Raw genomic sequence first — 14495 nt, 5'->3', positions numbered from 1 at the left:
CACCATTCTCCTGCTTCAGCCTCCAGAGTAGCTGGGACTACAGGTGCCTGCCACCACGCCCAACTAATTTTTGTATTTTTAGTTGAGACGGGGTTTCACCTTGTTAGCCAGGATGTCTCGATCTCCTGACCTCGTGATCTGCCCGCCTTGGCCTCCCAGAGTGCTGGGATTACAAGCATGGCCACTGCGCCCGGCCAACCTGGCTAGTTTTTTAATTTTTTTGTGAAGGGGTTTCACTGTGTTGCCCAGGCTGGTCTCGAACTCCTGGGCTCAAGCGATCCTCCTGCCTCAGCCCCCGCCTCCCGAAAATGCTGGGATTACAGGGATGAGCCACTGTGCCCTGCCCTCCTTTTACTTTTTTAATATGGCTACTAAAAATGAAAAATTCTACACGTGGCCTGCATCATCTGGTGGACAGTGCTGCCTGAGAGTTCCCTTTTTGCACTTCCTAGTGACCTAGTGATCGACTTTACACCTAGTCCCCTCGTGACGGGAAACCCTCTGTTGAAATAGCAGTGTCCTCGCCTCACTGGACTGGGACTAAGACCAGGTGGAAAGGATTTCACGCTCACAGCCAAGCTGCCTCTCACACCAGATGGAGGAACTGAAAGTTACACCCTTTGCAGTTATTTTGGATTAAAAGCAAAAAGATTTTTGTGGAGGTGCTACAAAAGCCTGAAGTGTACCCAGCGGGCAGGACCCTCCACAGGCACCTCCACGCCCCACTCCTGCCCTGTGCCCGTAATCCCAGCACTTTGGGAGGCTGAGGCGGGCAGATCACTTGAGGTCAGGAGTTCGAGACCAGCCTCGCCAACATGGTGAAACCCCATGTCTACTAATACAAAAATTAGCTGGGCGTGGTAGTGGGCACCTGTAATCCCAGCTACTCAGGAGGCTGAGGCAGGAGAAGTGCTTGAACCCGGGAGGCAGAGGTTGCAGTGAGCTGAGATCCTGCCACTGGTCTCTGGCCTGGGTGACAGAGCCAGACTCCGTCTCAAACAAACCAACCAACCAACCAACCAAAAAAACAAACAAAAACAAAAACAAAAAACCCCAACAACTCCTGGGGACTGGACCTGAAGGGGTCTTCGGAGTGTTAAGCTGGACACAGAGGGCAGGGGGGCGAGCTGAGGTGCAGGAGCCATGGGGAGCCCCCACCAGAACCTGCTACTCCTGCAGCGACGTTTGGGCAGAAGAAAATCCTCAAATAAAACCTCCAAGAACGTGCACGCCAGTCGCCGCTCATCTTGGACACGTTTATTGCTAGAATCGGGTCTTAAGTTCTAAAGCGGGTCAGAAATATCCCGCGGTGAGGAAACGTTGTAATCATTGTAAAAATAATTAGCAGGTGACTAAGATCATGGCCACGACTGACAAAGACGTGTGCAGATCCCACGAAAATACGAACGTTTGCTTGCCTGTCAACTTTACAAATAAAATCGGGCTCCAACCCAGGAGTGGCCGAGGGTCACTGGTGAAGGAAGGGCTGTCGGCGCCGCCGCCCGATGCCTAGCACGACGGAGACCCCTCAGCCACGTGGTGGGGACGCGGGCTTCCCACCGCGTGGCCGAGCAGAAATTCCTTGAACTTCTCCCCCATCCAAGGAACTGTGGCATCTGGGAGGGCTGGACTGGCGCACGCCGGCTCAGGAGGGTGCCAGGGTCTGGGAATGTTCTCTTCACAACAGAACAGGAACGCACAGTCAGCTTTTGTAAAGTGCTCGGATACTCAGTACAAAAATACAAAACACTGATGATAAACATGGCACACATGGGATCTGACGGGGGTGGAGGGTGTCACTGATGGCCAAGGACTGGGCTGGGTAGAGTTGAGGTCGTCGGAGGGGCCAGGAGCCTGGGGACACCCGGCCACTCACTGTGTTCTCAGGACCTTGTCACCGACGGGCTGTATGGCTGTGGGGCTCTGGTTCCCAGTTGGCACCAGCTCCTGCCCCGCCCCCTCCTAAGCCCACGGAACCCAGTGGGCGCCTCTGCCCAGGGGAGCACTTCCTGACGGAGTTTCCCCTCCCCTGTGCCCATCTGTCCCCAAGTGGCGGGAATGTCCCTATTCACTGTATTCAGCATCACAGGACTGCCTCTGCCAGCACAGTGGGAGAAGGGCTGAATCCCCCCAGGATCTGTGGTTCCCAGGACCCTGGGTTCGGGAGAAGGACTTGGCCCTGGCAGGGGCTCACGTGTACCCCACTGGGAACAAGGACGATCAGCCAGGACCCAGTCCTGCCACCAATGCTTGGGGTGCAGAACAAGGCTTGAAATGTGCCCTTTCTCCACCGGAGCCGGATCATGGATGGATCTCACCACCCTGGGATGTCCCAGCACCTTTGACACTACCCAACACCTCCTTCCTCCACTCCTCCCGGGGAGGGACCATGAACTGCAACAGCTCACTACAAGCGAGGAGCCCGCACAGCGGCCACTTGTCCACTTGCTGCAACGTCTCTAGGTGCTTCCTCTGCATGCCGTGGGACATGGCGCTCTTGACAGTCTGTGATGTGCCAGCCCCCGCCTGGAAGGTGGGACGCCAGCCCCGGGAGCTCATTTCCCAGGGGCTGAGGACCCTGTGCCCGGGGTGTGTACCCACCCTGGCTGAAGCTAGAGGCCCAGTCCCCCAGACAGGCTGAGCGTGTGAACAGCAATGGGTGCCCTCGGGAAGCAGTTTGGGAAATAGCTGGTTTCAAAACCAATGCCAAGTAAAAAGGGGCAAAGGTCAGCCCCTTTCACAATGGGCTTCCAAACCCACAGAACCTGACTGGAGGGTACTGATGTTCCCTCAGTGGGCCCTGCCCCGTGGCCCTCTCTGCCCATGCCCCCGTGCCTGGCTCATTCCCTGGCCCTGAGGTTCATGGTGAACCTGCGTGGGGCTGTTTGGGACATGGATTCTGCCTGACTCTGGGGACAGATGCTGCCGACGCCACCTGGCCCCTCCTGGTGCCCTAACCCTTGGCTCCACTGTCGTGCAGTGGCTGTGGAGCGTGGCCCCGGCCGGCAGCTCCTTCTCAAAGCAAGGTCTGTCCTGTCCTCAGCTCCGTGCACAGCCGGCACCGTTCCTCACTGCCTCGGAAAAACAGCTCGGAGTTGATCTCCCCGCCACCCGGATGGGGTGCTATGATTTCAGACAGCTCCCTGGTTTAGTTCTGGCTCAACTTTCCATTAAAAACTTTCCTTTTTGAAAAAAAAAAAGAGGTTCAGAAAGTGACCCAGGCACCACCGCTAATCTTACAGAAACAGCTGCGAGGCCCAGAGCACCGACAGGCCGGCCCCTGCCAGGCGGTCATTGGTGGTTTGCTAGGGAAGAGGAGGGGACAGCTGGGTGGGCATGGTGACCCCATGGGGGTCCCCAGAGGGCAGGAAGGGTGGGCAGGGCAGGGAGGGGCCTTGCACCTTGAGTCACGGCCCTTTTAGAAGAAGATGACGTCTTCTTTGCTGGCGTCCTCCTTGGCGCTGAGTGGTGTGGCCGGCAGTGGTGAGGGAGCTGGGGGCCCGGGCAGGAGGGCTGTGCCCCCAGCCTTGAGAGAGAAGCCCTCGGAGGGGGCTGGCGGTGGGCTCGGGGCGGGGAAGCCAGGGTCTGGAACAGAGAGAGGGTTCAGACTAAGCAGTTGCCAGGTGGTGCCGCAGCTGCCAAGTGGTGCCGCAGCCCCACTGCCCTGGGACTGGGCTCATTACAGGGGGTGGGGGCTCACCTGGTGGGGGTACAGGGCTGTGTCCGCCGGGCAGGATAGGGCTCAGCGAGCGGCGGTTCCGTGAGGTGCTCTCATCTTTCCCCATGAGCTTGTTGAGCAGCAGCTGCTGCTTCAGGTCGAAGGACGCTGGAAGAGGGAAGGTGCTTGGGCCAGCTCCAGGCTGACTAGCTGTCCCCACCCCCCAAGGGCAGCCTCCGAGAGCAGAGGGGCCTGGCCATCCCCACCTGACACTTCCCACGGGCAGCCTGGATCCCATGACCTGAGCTGCTCAGATGCTAAGCCCCAGATTCAGGGAGAATGGCCCCAACCTTGCTGTGGAAGGACCTGCAGAGTCACCCGGCATCTGGAGAGGAGGCTGAGCCTCCTGTGGAAATAGCACAGGCCCTAGTGACTATGGGACACACCCTTAATCTTCAGAGAATGTCCCAGAACATCCCTGGTTGTCCCCCAGGGAGGTGTCCCCCAGAGGAGCAGGGCTGGCTCTCGTGCCAGAGGAGCCCCTGGGCATCCTCCGTGGAAACACTGGGGCTGCTCTGGGCTCCGTGTCCCCCTCTGTGGAACGGCTCTGTGGAACGAGGATGATGCGCAGAGGCGCCTGCACCTGTCCCTGTCCTGGCTGTGCTCATCCTAGGTGGCCAGGGATCTCTGCCTTCTTGCTTGTGTCCCTTTCTAAGGCTCCTGGTCCCCATCCCACTGTTTTGAAGGTCAAGGTGGGGAAGACACAGGGTGGATCATCTCAGTTTTGGGCCTGGAGACCAAACACGGCCCTGTGTGGGGTGGCCTCAGCCACGAGGCCAACTGTGCCTTCTGGTTTTCCTCTCCAGAGGATGGCACAGGTGTCCCGAATTTCCTGGCTCCCAGGGAGCCCCTAGAGCCTGACCAGTTTCACCTTCCAGGCCCAGGCGAAGGGGCGGGGCCAGCTCACCTGAGCTCTCCCAGCGCTGAGAGCCCCTGCTCTTGCCACCCTTGTCCTTGCCACCCTTGGTGGAGGCCGCCAGCTTGGTGGGGATCTGCTGCTGCACGGCCGCCTGCCTCTGGAACTGGTTGGTGGCGCTGAGCAGCTGGATGGGCACATCGCTCTTGGCCAGCCGGCTCTCGGTGGGGGCGCTGTCCCGGCGAGCCACCTCGGGGCGCTCTGCGTACTCTGGCCCCACGCCAGACAGCAGCATGCTCACCCGAGGCCCCTCCAGCCCTTCCCCGTTGAAGCTGGGAGGGTGGCTTGGGGGCTGGGCCTGGGGGGACAACAGCAGATACATCCAATGCGAGGTTCCTGCTGTGCAGCCTCTGGAGAGCCCCCGAGGGTCGTGCACAGGAGACCCTCGACCTCTCCTGTTCTGGACAGAGCCAGGTGCAGCCTGAAGGAGCTGCCGGTCATTGCCTGTCCCTAACCTTTGCTAAATGTGCATACTTGTGGTGACATTCAGTGGCACCCATACTGTCACACACTCATATAAAAACATCTCACACATCCGTGTCCACATCTGTTCACAGAACCCATGGTTTATAGATTTGTTTTCAGAGACACGGTCTTGCTCTGTCACCCAGGCTAGAGTGCAGTGGCACAAATAGCTCTTGAGCCTCTTGGGCTCAAATGACCCCCCTGCCTCAGTCTCCCAAGTAGCTGGGATTACAGGTATGTGCCACCACGCCCTGCTAATTTTTGTATTTTTTTTTTTTTAGAGACGAGGTCTCACTACGTGGCCCAGGCTGGTCTCAAATACCTAGCCTCAAGCAATCCTCCGGCCTCAGCCTCCCGAGTAGCTAGGGTGCACACTATGGCCCCCAGCTTCATTTTTTTTTTTTTTTTTTTTTTTTTGAGACGGGGTCTCACTCTGTTGCCCAGGCTGGAGTGCAGTGGCGTGATCACGGCTCATGGCAGCCTCATTCTCCCGGCCTCAAGTGATCTACCTCAGCATTCCAAGTAGCGGGGACCACAGGTGCAAGCCACCATGCCATTTTTGTATTTTTTTGTAGAGATGGAGTTTCACCACGTTACCCAGGCTGGCCTGGAACTCCTGCGCTCAAGCAATCCGCCCACCTCCACCACCCAAAGTGCTGGGATTACAGGAGTGCATTTTCTTTTTAAGAAGTTTCTAACATTTATGGAATGTTTTGAGCAACAGCGTTCTGTTAAGCATTTAGCCAGCTCTGAGAAAGGTTCTGCATTGCGGCATGAGCTGTTAATGCAAGGGTATGTCGTGCCGTTTGCTCTTACACTCCTGCACGCATGCACCCGTGAACCCTGTCACCTGCATGCACTCGTGCAAATGCACGCGCAAACCAGTCACCCCCCACCTGCGCACACTGGCTGCTGCGCGCTCACCTCGGCCAGTGTGTCGGGCGGCAGCGCGCCTGGCGCGGTGTTCTGCTTCTTGAGGCGGCGCAGCAGCTCCAGGCGCTCCCGCTCGCGCTCCACGGCACGCTGGGCCTCGCGCAGCCGCTCCAGGTCGTGCTGGTAGGCCTGGCGCTGGCGCTCCAGCTCGGCCCGCTCCTGCTCCAGCCGCTCGCGTAGCTGCCGCGCCTCGCCCTCGCGCTCCTGCAGCCGCGCGCCCGCACGCTCCAGCTCCTGTTGCTGCCGCTGTCGCTCGCGCTCCCAGCGCTGCTGCTCCTGCCGCAGCTGGCTCTGCAGCTTCTCCACGGCCGCGCGCTCCTCCCGCTGCTTCTCGAAGTTGCGTTGCCGCTCCTGCTCCAGCAGCAGGTTCCCACGCGTCGACTGCAGCCGGAACTGCTTCTCGCGCTCCTGGATGGCAGCCCGCTGCGTCTCTACATAGCTGTCCTGGTGGGCGATTACCGCCTGCGGAGGGCCAGGGCCAGGCGAGTGAGAGCCGCACCTGCGCCCCAGCCAACCAGGAAAGGGCACGCGTGGCCGGCCCCAACCCGCCCCTATACCTGAAGGTTCAGGAGCAGCTGGGACAGTGTCTGGATCCGCTGGACAAGCTGCGGCGAGGAGAGGGAGATTGATGCTAGTTATCGGGCTGAGGCCACACGCGCGTGCACAAGGCCCTGGGGAGATGGAGACCCGCGGGCGCCTACCTCCGACTCCAGGACTGTGGGCAGACGGGGATCAGATTCCGTGCCTGGCGCCTCCACCTGGGAAGAGGACACCGTCAAACCAGAGAGAGCGGCTCAAGACCCATCCAACTAGACTCAAGCCTGCTTCTTCTTATCTCCTTTTTTTTTTTTTTTTTTTTTGAGACAGAATTCTGCTCTTGTTGCCCAAGCTGGAGTGCAGTGGCGCGATCTCGGCTCACTGCACCCTCCAGCTCCTGGGTTCAAGCAATTCTCCTGCCTCAGCCTCCCGAGTAATTGGGATTATAGGCTCCAGCCTCCATGCCTGGCTAATTTTGTGTATATTTAGTAGAAACGCAGTTTCACCATGTTAGCCAGGCTGGTCTCAAACTCCTGACCTCAGGTGATCCGCCCGCCTCGGCCTCCCAAAGTGCTGGGATTACAGGCATAAGCCACCATGCCTGGCTTCTTTTTTTTTTTTTTTTTTTGAGACAGGGCCTTGCTCTAGAGTGTAGTGGCCTGATCCTCTCACCTCGGCCTCCTGAGTAGCTGGGACTACAGGTGTGCACCACCAGGATCAGTTATTTTTTTTTTTTTTGAGATGGAGTTTTGCTCGTTGCCCAGGCTAGAGTGCAATGGCACGATGTCAGCTCACTGAAACCACCACCTCCCTGATTCAAGTGATTATCCTGCCTCAGCCTCCCAAATAGCTGGAATTACTCGAATGTGCCACCACGCCTGGCTAATTTTGTATTTTTAGTAGAGGCGGGGTTTCACCATGTTGGTCAGGCTGGTCTCGAATTCCTGACCTCAGGTGATCCACCTGCCTTGGCTTCCCACAGTGCTGGGATTACAGGCGTGAGCCACCACACTCAGCAGCTATTTTTAACTTTTTTGAAATAAAGTCTTGCTTGGTCGCCCAGGCTAGAGTGCAGTGGCGCAATCTCGGCTCACTGCAACCTCCACCTCCTGGGTTCAAGTGATTCTCCCACCTTAGCCTCCTGAGTAGCTGGAATTACAGGTATCCACCACCACGCCCAGCTAATTTTATATTTTTAGTAGAGACAGGGTTTCACCATGTTGGCCAGGCTGGTCTCAAACCCTGGACTCAGGTAATCCACCTGAGTCGGCCTCCTGAAGTGCTGGGATTATAGGCATAAGCCACCGCACCCAAAGGATCAGCTATTTTAAAAATATTTTGTCGACATGTGGTCTTGCTATGTTGCCCAGGCTGGTCTCAAACTCATGGCCTCAAGTAATCCTCCCAAGGCCAGGTATGGTGGCCTTGCCTGTAATCCCAACACTTTGGGAGGCCAAGGCAGGAGGACTGCTTGAGCCCAGGAGTTGGAAACCAGCCTGAGCAACCATAGTGAGACCCTGTACCTATAAAAATTTTAAAAATTAGTCAGGTGTGGGGGTGTGCACCTGTAGTCTCAGCTACTTGGGAGGCTGAGGTGTGAGGATTGCGTGAGCCTAGGAGTTAGAGGCTGCGTGAGCTGTGATCACGTCACTGCCCTTAAGCCTGGGTGACAGAGTGAGACCTTGTCTCCAAAAAAAAAAAAAAAGTGATCCTCCCACCTCGGTCTCCCAAAACACTGGGATTATGGGTGTGAGACACTGCACCCAGCCCCTGCTTATTATTGAAAATATATCCCTTAGCGTGGATAACAGGAAGGACCCAGCACCAGGTCATGACTGGGAACACAGTCCCTGCTAATCATCTGACTTGTGCAAATCTGGGTGTTCGGAAAACGAGGGGCTGGGGCCACCTGGGAGGTAGAGTGGGCTTGGCTATGAGGCCTGGGTGCCAGCTCCAGCCACAGGGGCAAGTCCAAGCCTCAGAGCTGGCCTGGGCCTCTGACCCCTAACCTGGGCAGGCTCGAGTAGGCACCTGGCCTTCTCATTCAAAAGCAAAGGAACAGCCGGGGAGATCTGGCATCTGGTGGGCGCCACCACACCTGCCCCGGCTGAAAGCTGGTGACCCCTGTAGGGGGTTCCTCGCCTGTTGATGAAGCCATGGTGAGTGCCCTGAGCCTGTCCCCTCCCCAGCCTTCCTCCTGGGGACCTCTTGCTTTTCCCGGGAGGCTGCAGGAAGAAATCACCTGCCAGCGCGTTAATCTGGGCTGAGATACTGTTATTCACCACAAAACGAACAACGCTTGTCCATGCTGATGAGACTAAAACTAGACAACCCCAGCAGAAGCTCTCACACGCATGAATCCTTACGACGACTCAGACTGTACCGGGCAAGTGGATATCCACGTACCACCTGCGGCGATTCCTCGGAGCCCCCAGGAATGTCACTGTCACTGAGCTTCGAGTCCGGGCTGTTTGGGGGGCCTCGCCAGTCTCGGGGCCTGGGGTCGGTGCTGCTGACTTTCTTCTTGAAACTGCCATCTGAGAACCCCAAGCCAGGGGCGTGAGGATGCTGCCATCCCATGGGGAGGGGGAAGCTTCCCAGTCCACCCCCAGCCCCTGCCCAGGTAGGAAACCCAGGCTGGGCCCGAATGGTGGCATCTACAGCACAGACGCCTGCTGGAGAGGGGTGGGCTGGTCTGGGTGCTGCTATCACAACACAACCAACAATGTCTGGAGGGTTTCAGAAGGTTCCAGAAAACCGGCTGGGCGTGGTGGCTCACGCCTGCAATCCCAGCACTTTGGGAGGCTGAGGCGGGCGGATCACCTGAAGTCAGGAGTTCGAGACCAGCCTGGCCAACATGGCGAAACCGCATCTGTACTAAAAATACAAAGTAGCTGGGCGTGGTGGCGTGTGCTTGTAGTCCCAGCTACTTGGGAGGCTGAGGCGGGAGAATCACTTGAACCCGAGAGGCAGAGGTTGCAGAGAGCCGAGATTGCGCCACTGCACTCCAGCCCAGGCGATAGAGTGAGACTCTGTCTCAACAACAACAAAAAACAAGGTTCCAGGAAACCCTACACAAGCTAATGTGCATCCTGAGGGGAGGCCCTGGGGGCGGGAGGGGAGACGGCCCCACTCTTACTCTTGGTGGGGCTGTTTGCGCAGTCGTAGCCCGCGAAGGTCTCAGCCCTCCTGGGCGGGCCTGTGGAGCTGCCTCCGTCTTCCGTCTGGCTATTGGCGCTGCCCAGCCGCCTGCAGATCAGGCTCTGGATGCCCTCGACTGTGGAAGGAAGGGGACAGGAAGCACGGGTCGCCCTGCGGAAGTGTGCTGGGGGAATACGGAGCGCTGGGGCAGCGAGACTGGGGTGGATGGAGGGACTCACTGGGGTGGTGATCACCCGCCCCCTACTGTCTGCCATGGGATTTCAGCCCCACTGTCCCTGTGCACACGCTTACTTCAGGTACGGCCACCAGTACAGGCCAATCCGCATCTAAGTGAGAGGACAGGGCTGTGGGGCAGCCATGGGGAGGGCGGGTACAGGCTCCTGCAGCCCCTTCCATCAGGCCGCCCTGGGCCAGGGGCTGGCGAATGCTGGATGTGGCCCTGCCCAGGGTCAGCAGGAAACACTTGGTGTGTTATATGACAATGACCATACACTGAGTGTGTGACAATGGCCATATGAGAGAGTGACTTTGTGGGGAAGGGCTGTCCACAGAAAGCCCTCTAGGACCAACAGGCTGTGGCCAGGCACAGAGGTGGTGAAAAGAACATTCCAGGCCAAGGTGCAGGATATGAGAGTGTCCCCAGGGAGCCAAGAACAACGGCCGTTGGAGCTGGGTGGAAGGATGTCAGTGGGCCTGGAGGAAGAAAGACTGACCCCCGTCTCTGCCTTCTTATTCTCTGGAAGGCAGGGGCTGCGTCGGCTTCCCTCACTGTTGAAAGAGCAGATTGAGGCAGGGTGTGGTGGCTTACGCCTATAATCCCAGCACCTTGGGGGGCAGAAGAGGGTGGATCATCTGAGGTCAGGAGTTCGAGACCAGCCTGGCCAACATGGTGAAACCCAATCTCTACTAAAAATACAAAAATTAGCCGGGCGTGGTGGCGGGTGCCTGTAATCCCAGCTACCCAGGAGGCTGAGGCAGGAGAATTACTTGAACTCAGGAGGTGGAGGTTGCAGTAAGCCGAGATCACGCCACTGCACTCCAGCCTGGGTGACAAAGCGAGACTACATCTCAAAAAAAAAAAAAGAAAAGAAAAAAAGAAAGAGCAGACTGGGCACTGACTGCCTGCCCAAGTGGCCAGCCCAGGGGCCTGGCAGCTGTGTTAGAGCTGTGCGTGGGGACCCCCTGAGGGAGTGTGCATGTGTTTTTCTGGGGATATCACCAGGGACCCACCTCTCAGGAAGAAGAGGAACCTCTGGTGCGTAGGGAACCAGTCTCAGTCAACTTCAGATCCTCCCCACGGCCCGGCTTAGAGCCTCCGCATGCAGGGAGCATCAGAGCGGTGTTGAATGAGGAGAAAGTGCTTTATGTCTGCAAGGAGGGGCTTGGCCCAGATTATGTCTAAGGCCCTTCTGGCTCTGGCAGGCACCAGTAGGGGATCAGTGCTGCTCCTGGGGCCCCCCAGATAGAAGCCTGTCCTGGACAGAGTGCCGTGTCGGCCATACTGAGCCGTGAGCCTGGCCTGGGGCCCCCTGAGGAGCCCACCCAGGCAAGACTGCACCCTTGAGGTGTGGGCAGCCAACTTACTCTCGCTCATGGCTGACTTGAGAATTAGCTCCCCCCGCAGGGTCTCGGATGGGTCTCCTCCACGGAATAGGCCTCGGGGCTGGGGCAGGTCTTCGAGGCCGCCCATCTCGGCCATCTCCAAGTAGATCTGCTGTTTCTCTAGGAGGCTCTGCGCGATCAGCTGGTCTTTCATGCTCAACCGCTCTGCAGAGTGATGGTGGAGGTGACAGTCAGCCCTGTCGGCCTTCCCTGGAATTGTCTGAGCCCCGGGGACTGGCCTAAGGATGAGGACCCCTGCTGGCCCTGCCCTGAGGTAGGCTGCCCCCTTGTGTCCTGCATTCCTGGGAGGTAGGGGAGGGCATGGCCTTGTCCTCTGATTATTTTCCCCCTTGTTATAAAAATCAGGTTAGCTGTGGTGGCGCAGGCCTACGATCCCAGTACTTAGGGAGGCCAAGGTAGGAGGACTCTTGCGGCCTAGAGTTCGAGACCAGCCTGGGCAACATAATGAGACTCTGTCTCTACAAAGAAATAAAAAATTAGCTAGTTGTGGTGGTGCATGCCTGAGAAATGAGGCAGGAGGATCGCTTGAGCCCAGGAGTTCAAGGCTGCAGTGAGCTATGACTGCACTACTGCACGCCAGTCTGGCCAACAAAGCAAGACCCTGTCTCTAAAATAAACAAAATAAAATCGAACACAGTAGGATGTGAGCGAGGATTGTATCAGGCCCATTTATTAGCCTGGGACCAACTTAGAGCCTTAGAAAACTGAATTTTCCATCCTCCCTTTCTTTCTTTCCTTCCTTCTTCTTTTGAGAAGGAGTCTCGCTCTGTCGCCCAGGCTGGAATGCAGTGGCACGATCTCGGCTCACTGCAACCTCCAACTCCCAGGTTCAAGCGATTCTTCTGCCTTAGCCTCCTGAGTAGCTGGGACTATAGGCACACAACACCATGCCTGGCTAATTTTTTGTATTTTTAGTAGAAACGGGGTTTTGCCATCTTGGCCAGGCTGGTCTCAAACTCCTGATCTCAAGTGATCCACCCGCTTCCGCCTCCCAAAGTGCTGGGATTACAGGAGTGAGCCACCGCACCCAGCCTAATTTTTAAATTTTTTGTAGAGACGGGGTTTCGCCATGTTGTCCAGGCTGGTCTCAAACTCCTGGCTTCTAGTGATCCATCTGCCTTAGCCTCCCAAAGTGCTGGGATTACAGGTATGAGCCACCATACCACACCACTTATTGTTTTAGTATTATCCAATTTAGAAATGAATAATACAAGGCCGGGAGCGGTGGCTCACTCCTGTAATCCCAGCACTCTGGGAGGCCGAGGCAGGCAGATTATCAGGTCAAGAGATCAAGACCATCCTGGCCAACATGGTGAAACCCCGTCTCTACTAAAAACACAAAAATTAGTGGGGCGTGGTGGCTCATGCCTATAGTCCCAGCTACTTGGGGGGCTGAGGGAGGAGAATCTCTTGATGCCGGGCGCAGTGGCTCATGCCCGTAATCCCAGCACTTTGGGAGGCCGAGGTGGGTGGATCATGAGGTCAGGAGATTGAGACCATCCTGGCTAACACGGTGAAACCCCATCTCTACTAAAAATACAAAAAATTAGCCGGGCGTGGTGGCGGGCGCCTGTAGTCCCAGCTACTCGGGAGACTGAGGCAGGAGAATGGCATGAACCCAGGAGGCGGAGCTTGCAGTGAGCTGAGATCGTGCCACTGCACTCCAGCCTGGGCAGTAGAGCCAGACTCTGTCTCAAAAAAAAAAGAAAAAGAAAAAGAAAAAGAAAAAGAAAAGAGAATCCCTTGGACCCGAGAGGCGGAGCTTGCAGTGAGCCGAGATCATGCCACTGCACTCCAGCCTGGCGACAGAGCGAGGCTCCGTTTAAAAACAAAAAAGATAAAATAAAAAAAAATACAGACATTGAAAGGGAAGAAGGGAGCTTGCTGCAGGCTACAGGGTACCAAGAACTGTTCTTGACAAAGCGCTCACTGAACGCGGATGAACCTTAACATCACACACAGCGAGAGAAGCCAGACCCAAAAGGCCGTGCGGTGTGTGACTCCATTTATGTGGAATGTCCAGACAGGCCAATCCACAGAGACAGGAAGTAGATTCCTGTTGCCAGGGTTGGGGCATGGGGTGGGGAGTGACTGTTAACAGGGACGGGGCTTCTTTCTGGGGTGGTGGAACGTTCTAGTTAACGTGATTCTGGCTGCATAATTGGAAATGCACTGAAATGCCACTGAACCCAACGCTTGGGAGGGTGAGTGGCGTGGTGTGTGAATTACATCTCAGTAGTGTAATTAAACAAACAGGGAGGAGGAAGCTCTGGAAGGAGGCTGTGGGGTCCCTGTGCTATTCCTTCGTATGGGGCTGGGATGCCCTGTCGAGCTCCTGGCTGCACGAGGATGGGGTGGTGGCAGTGTGCATGGCTGTGCGGTTGGCTCTGGAAGGGGCTCAGGGCCCCTGAGCTCTCCTCCCTCCCTCTCCCACATACCCCTGAAAGGGCTAAGTGACCTCTGGAGATCGCTGTGTCATGGCACAGCCCCGTTCTAATGCTTCACAGAGCTGCAGGACATGGCACAGCCCACGGGAAAACGCTGGGTCACTTGGGGGGCAGTTCGCCCTCTGTGGCCAGTCCTGATGGGGGGCCCAGGGCTCACCATGCAAGGGGTGTGCCCACAACGCCGTCTCCCCCTCACCTTGAAAGTCCCGGAGTCTCGTGGCGCGGGCCTCGACCACCTTCCTTTCCTCTTCGGGCAGGCTGAAGGGCCCCTCCTCCTCGTCAGGGCAGCTGCAGGGAGAGGAGTCGGGTGGGTAACTGCGCTTCCCAGGCAGGCCGGCCTCCGGCACAGATGCTGGTTCTGCAGAACCAGCTGCCACGACCGTCTCTGACTTTTGAAGTGATTTAGCTTGTTCGTGGTACAGGAGGACGAGGAGGGGAAGAGAGAGAGCCACTGACATTCATCCCACCCCAAAGCGCCAGGGCATAACCAGGAAGAGGCTTTACGTGCCTGCCTGTGACTTAGAGGAGGAGTCCAGCGGACAGCGGGCTTGTAGGGGACCTGCCAGGTGCAGGTGGTGGCTGCAAGCCCCACAGAGCTACAGCTACTGTGGATGGGGGAGTCTGAACTAGGCTAAGGCACCAGGAAGCCTCCAGGAATCAAGAGAGGGAGTGGACAGGCATGGTAGCTCACGCC

The 14495-nt window shown here is 57.2% G+C and overlaps 1 protein-coding gene across 6 annotated transcripts in view; it reads right to left on the bottom strand.

Moving 5' to 3' along the window:
* Positions 1–1242: 1242 nt before the first annotated feature.
* ARHGEF18 (Rho/Rac guanine nucleotide exchange factor 18) overlaps positions 1243–14495 on the bottom strand; it is a 129180-nt gene continuing 115927 nt past the window's right edge. For 3 of the 6 annotated variants that reach the window (XM_055240191.2, XM_063615757.1, XM_063615758.1), the window contains 11 exons: positions 13998–14089; positions 11316–11498; positions 9709–9846; positions 8976–9106; positions 6734–6790; positions 6590–6637; positions 6024–6494; positions 4626–4932; positions 3701–3826; positions 3402–3585; positions 1243–1676 (listed from right to left, as the gene is read on the bottom strand). In XM_055240191.2, coding sequence (XP_055096166.1) covers positions 3419–3585; positions 3701–3826; positions 4626–4932; positions 6024–6494; positions 6590–6637; positions 6734–6790; positions 8976–9106; positions 9709–9846; positions 11316–11498; positions 13998–14089 — 1720 coding nt within the window. In that variant the 3' untranslated portion in view covers positions 1243–1676; positions 3402–3418. Of the gene's footprint in view, positions 3586–3700; positions 3827–4625; positions 4933–6023; positions 6495–6589; positions 6638–6733; positions 6791–8975; positions 9107–9708; positions 9847–11315; positions 11499–13997; positions 14090–14495 lie in introns of all 6 variants that reach the window. The other 3 variants (XM_055240190.2, XM_055240192.2, XM_063615759.1) reach the window with 2 other exon arrangements.

This window comes from Symphalangus syndactylus, chromosome 13, assembly GCF_028878055.3.
Source record: "Symphalangus syndactylus isolate Jambi chromosome 13, NHGRI_mSymSyn1-v2.1_pri, whole genome shotgun sequence".
In the NCBI taxonomy this organism is placed as follows: domain Eukaryota; kingdom Metazoa; phylum Chordata; class Mammalia; order Primates; family Hylobatidae; genus Symphalangus; species Symphalangus syndactylus.
The sequence above is the reverse complement of the archived record's forward strand: the minus strand, read 5'-3'. Positions and strand labels throughout refer to the sequence as shown.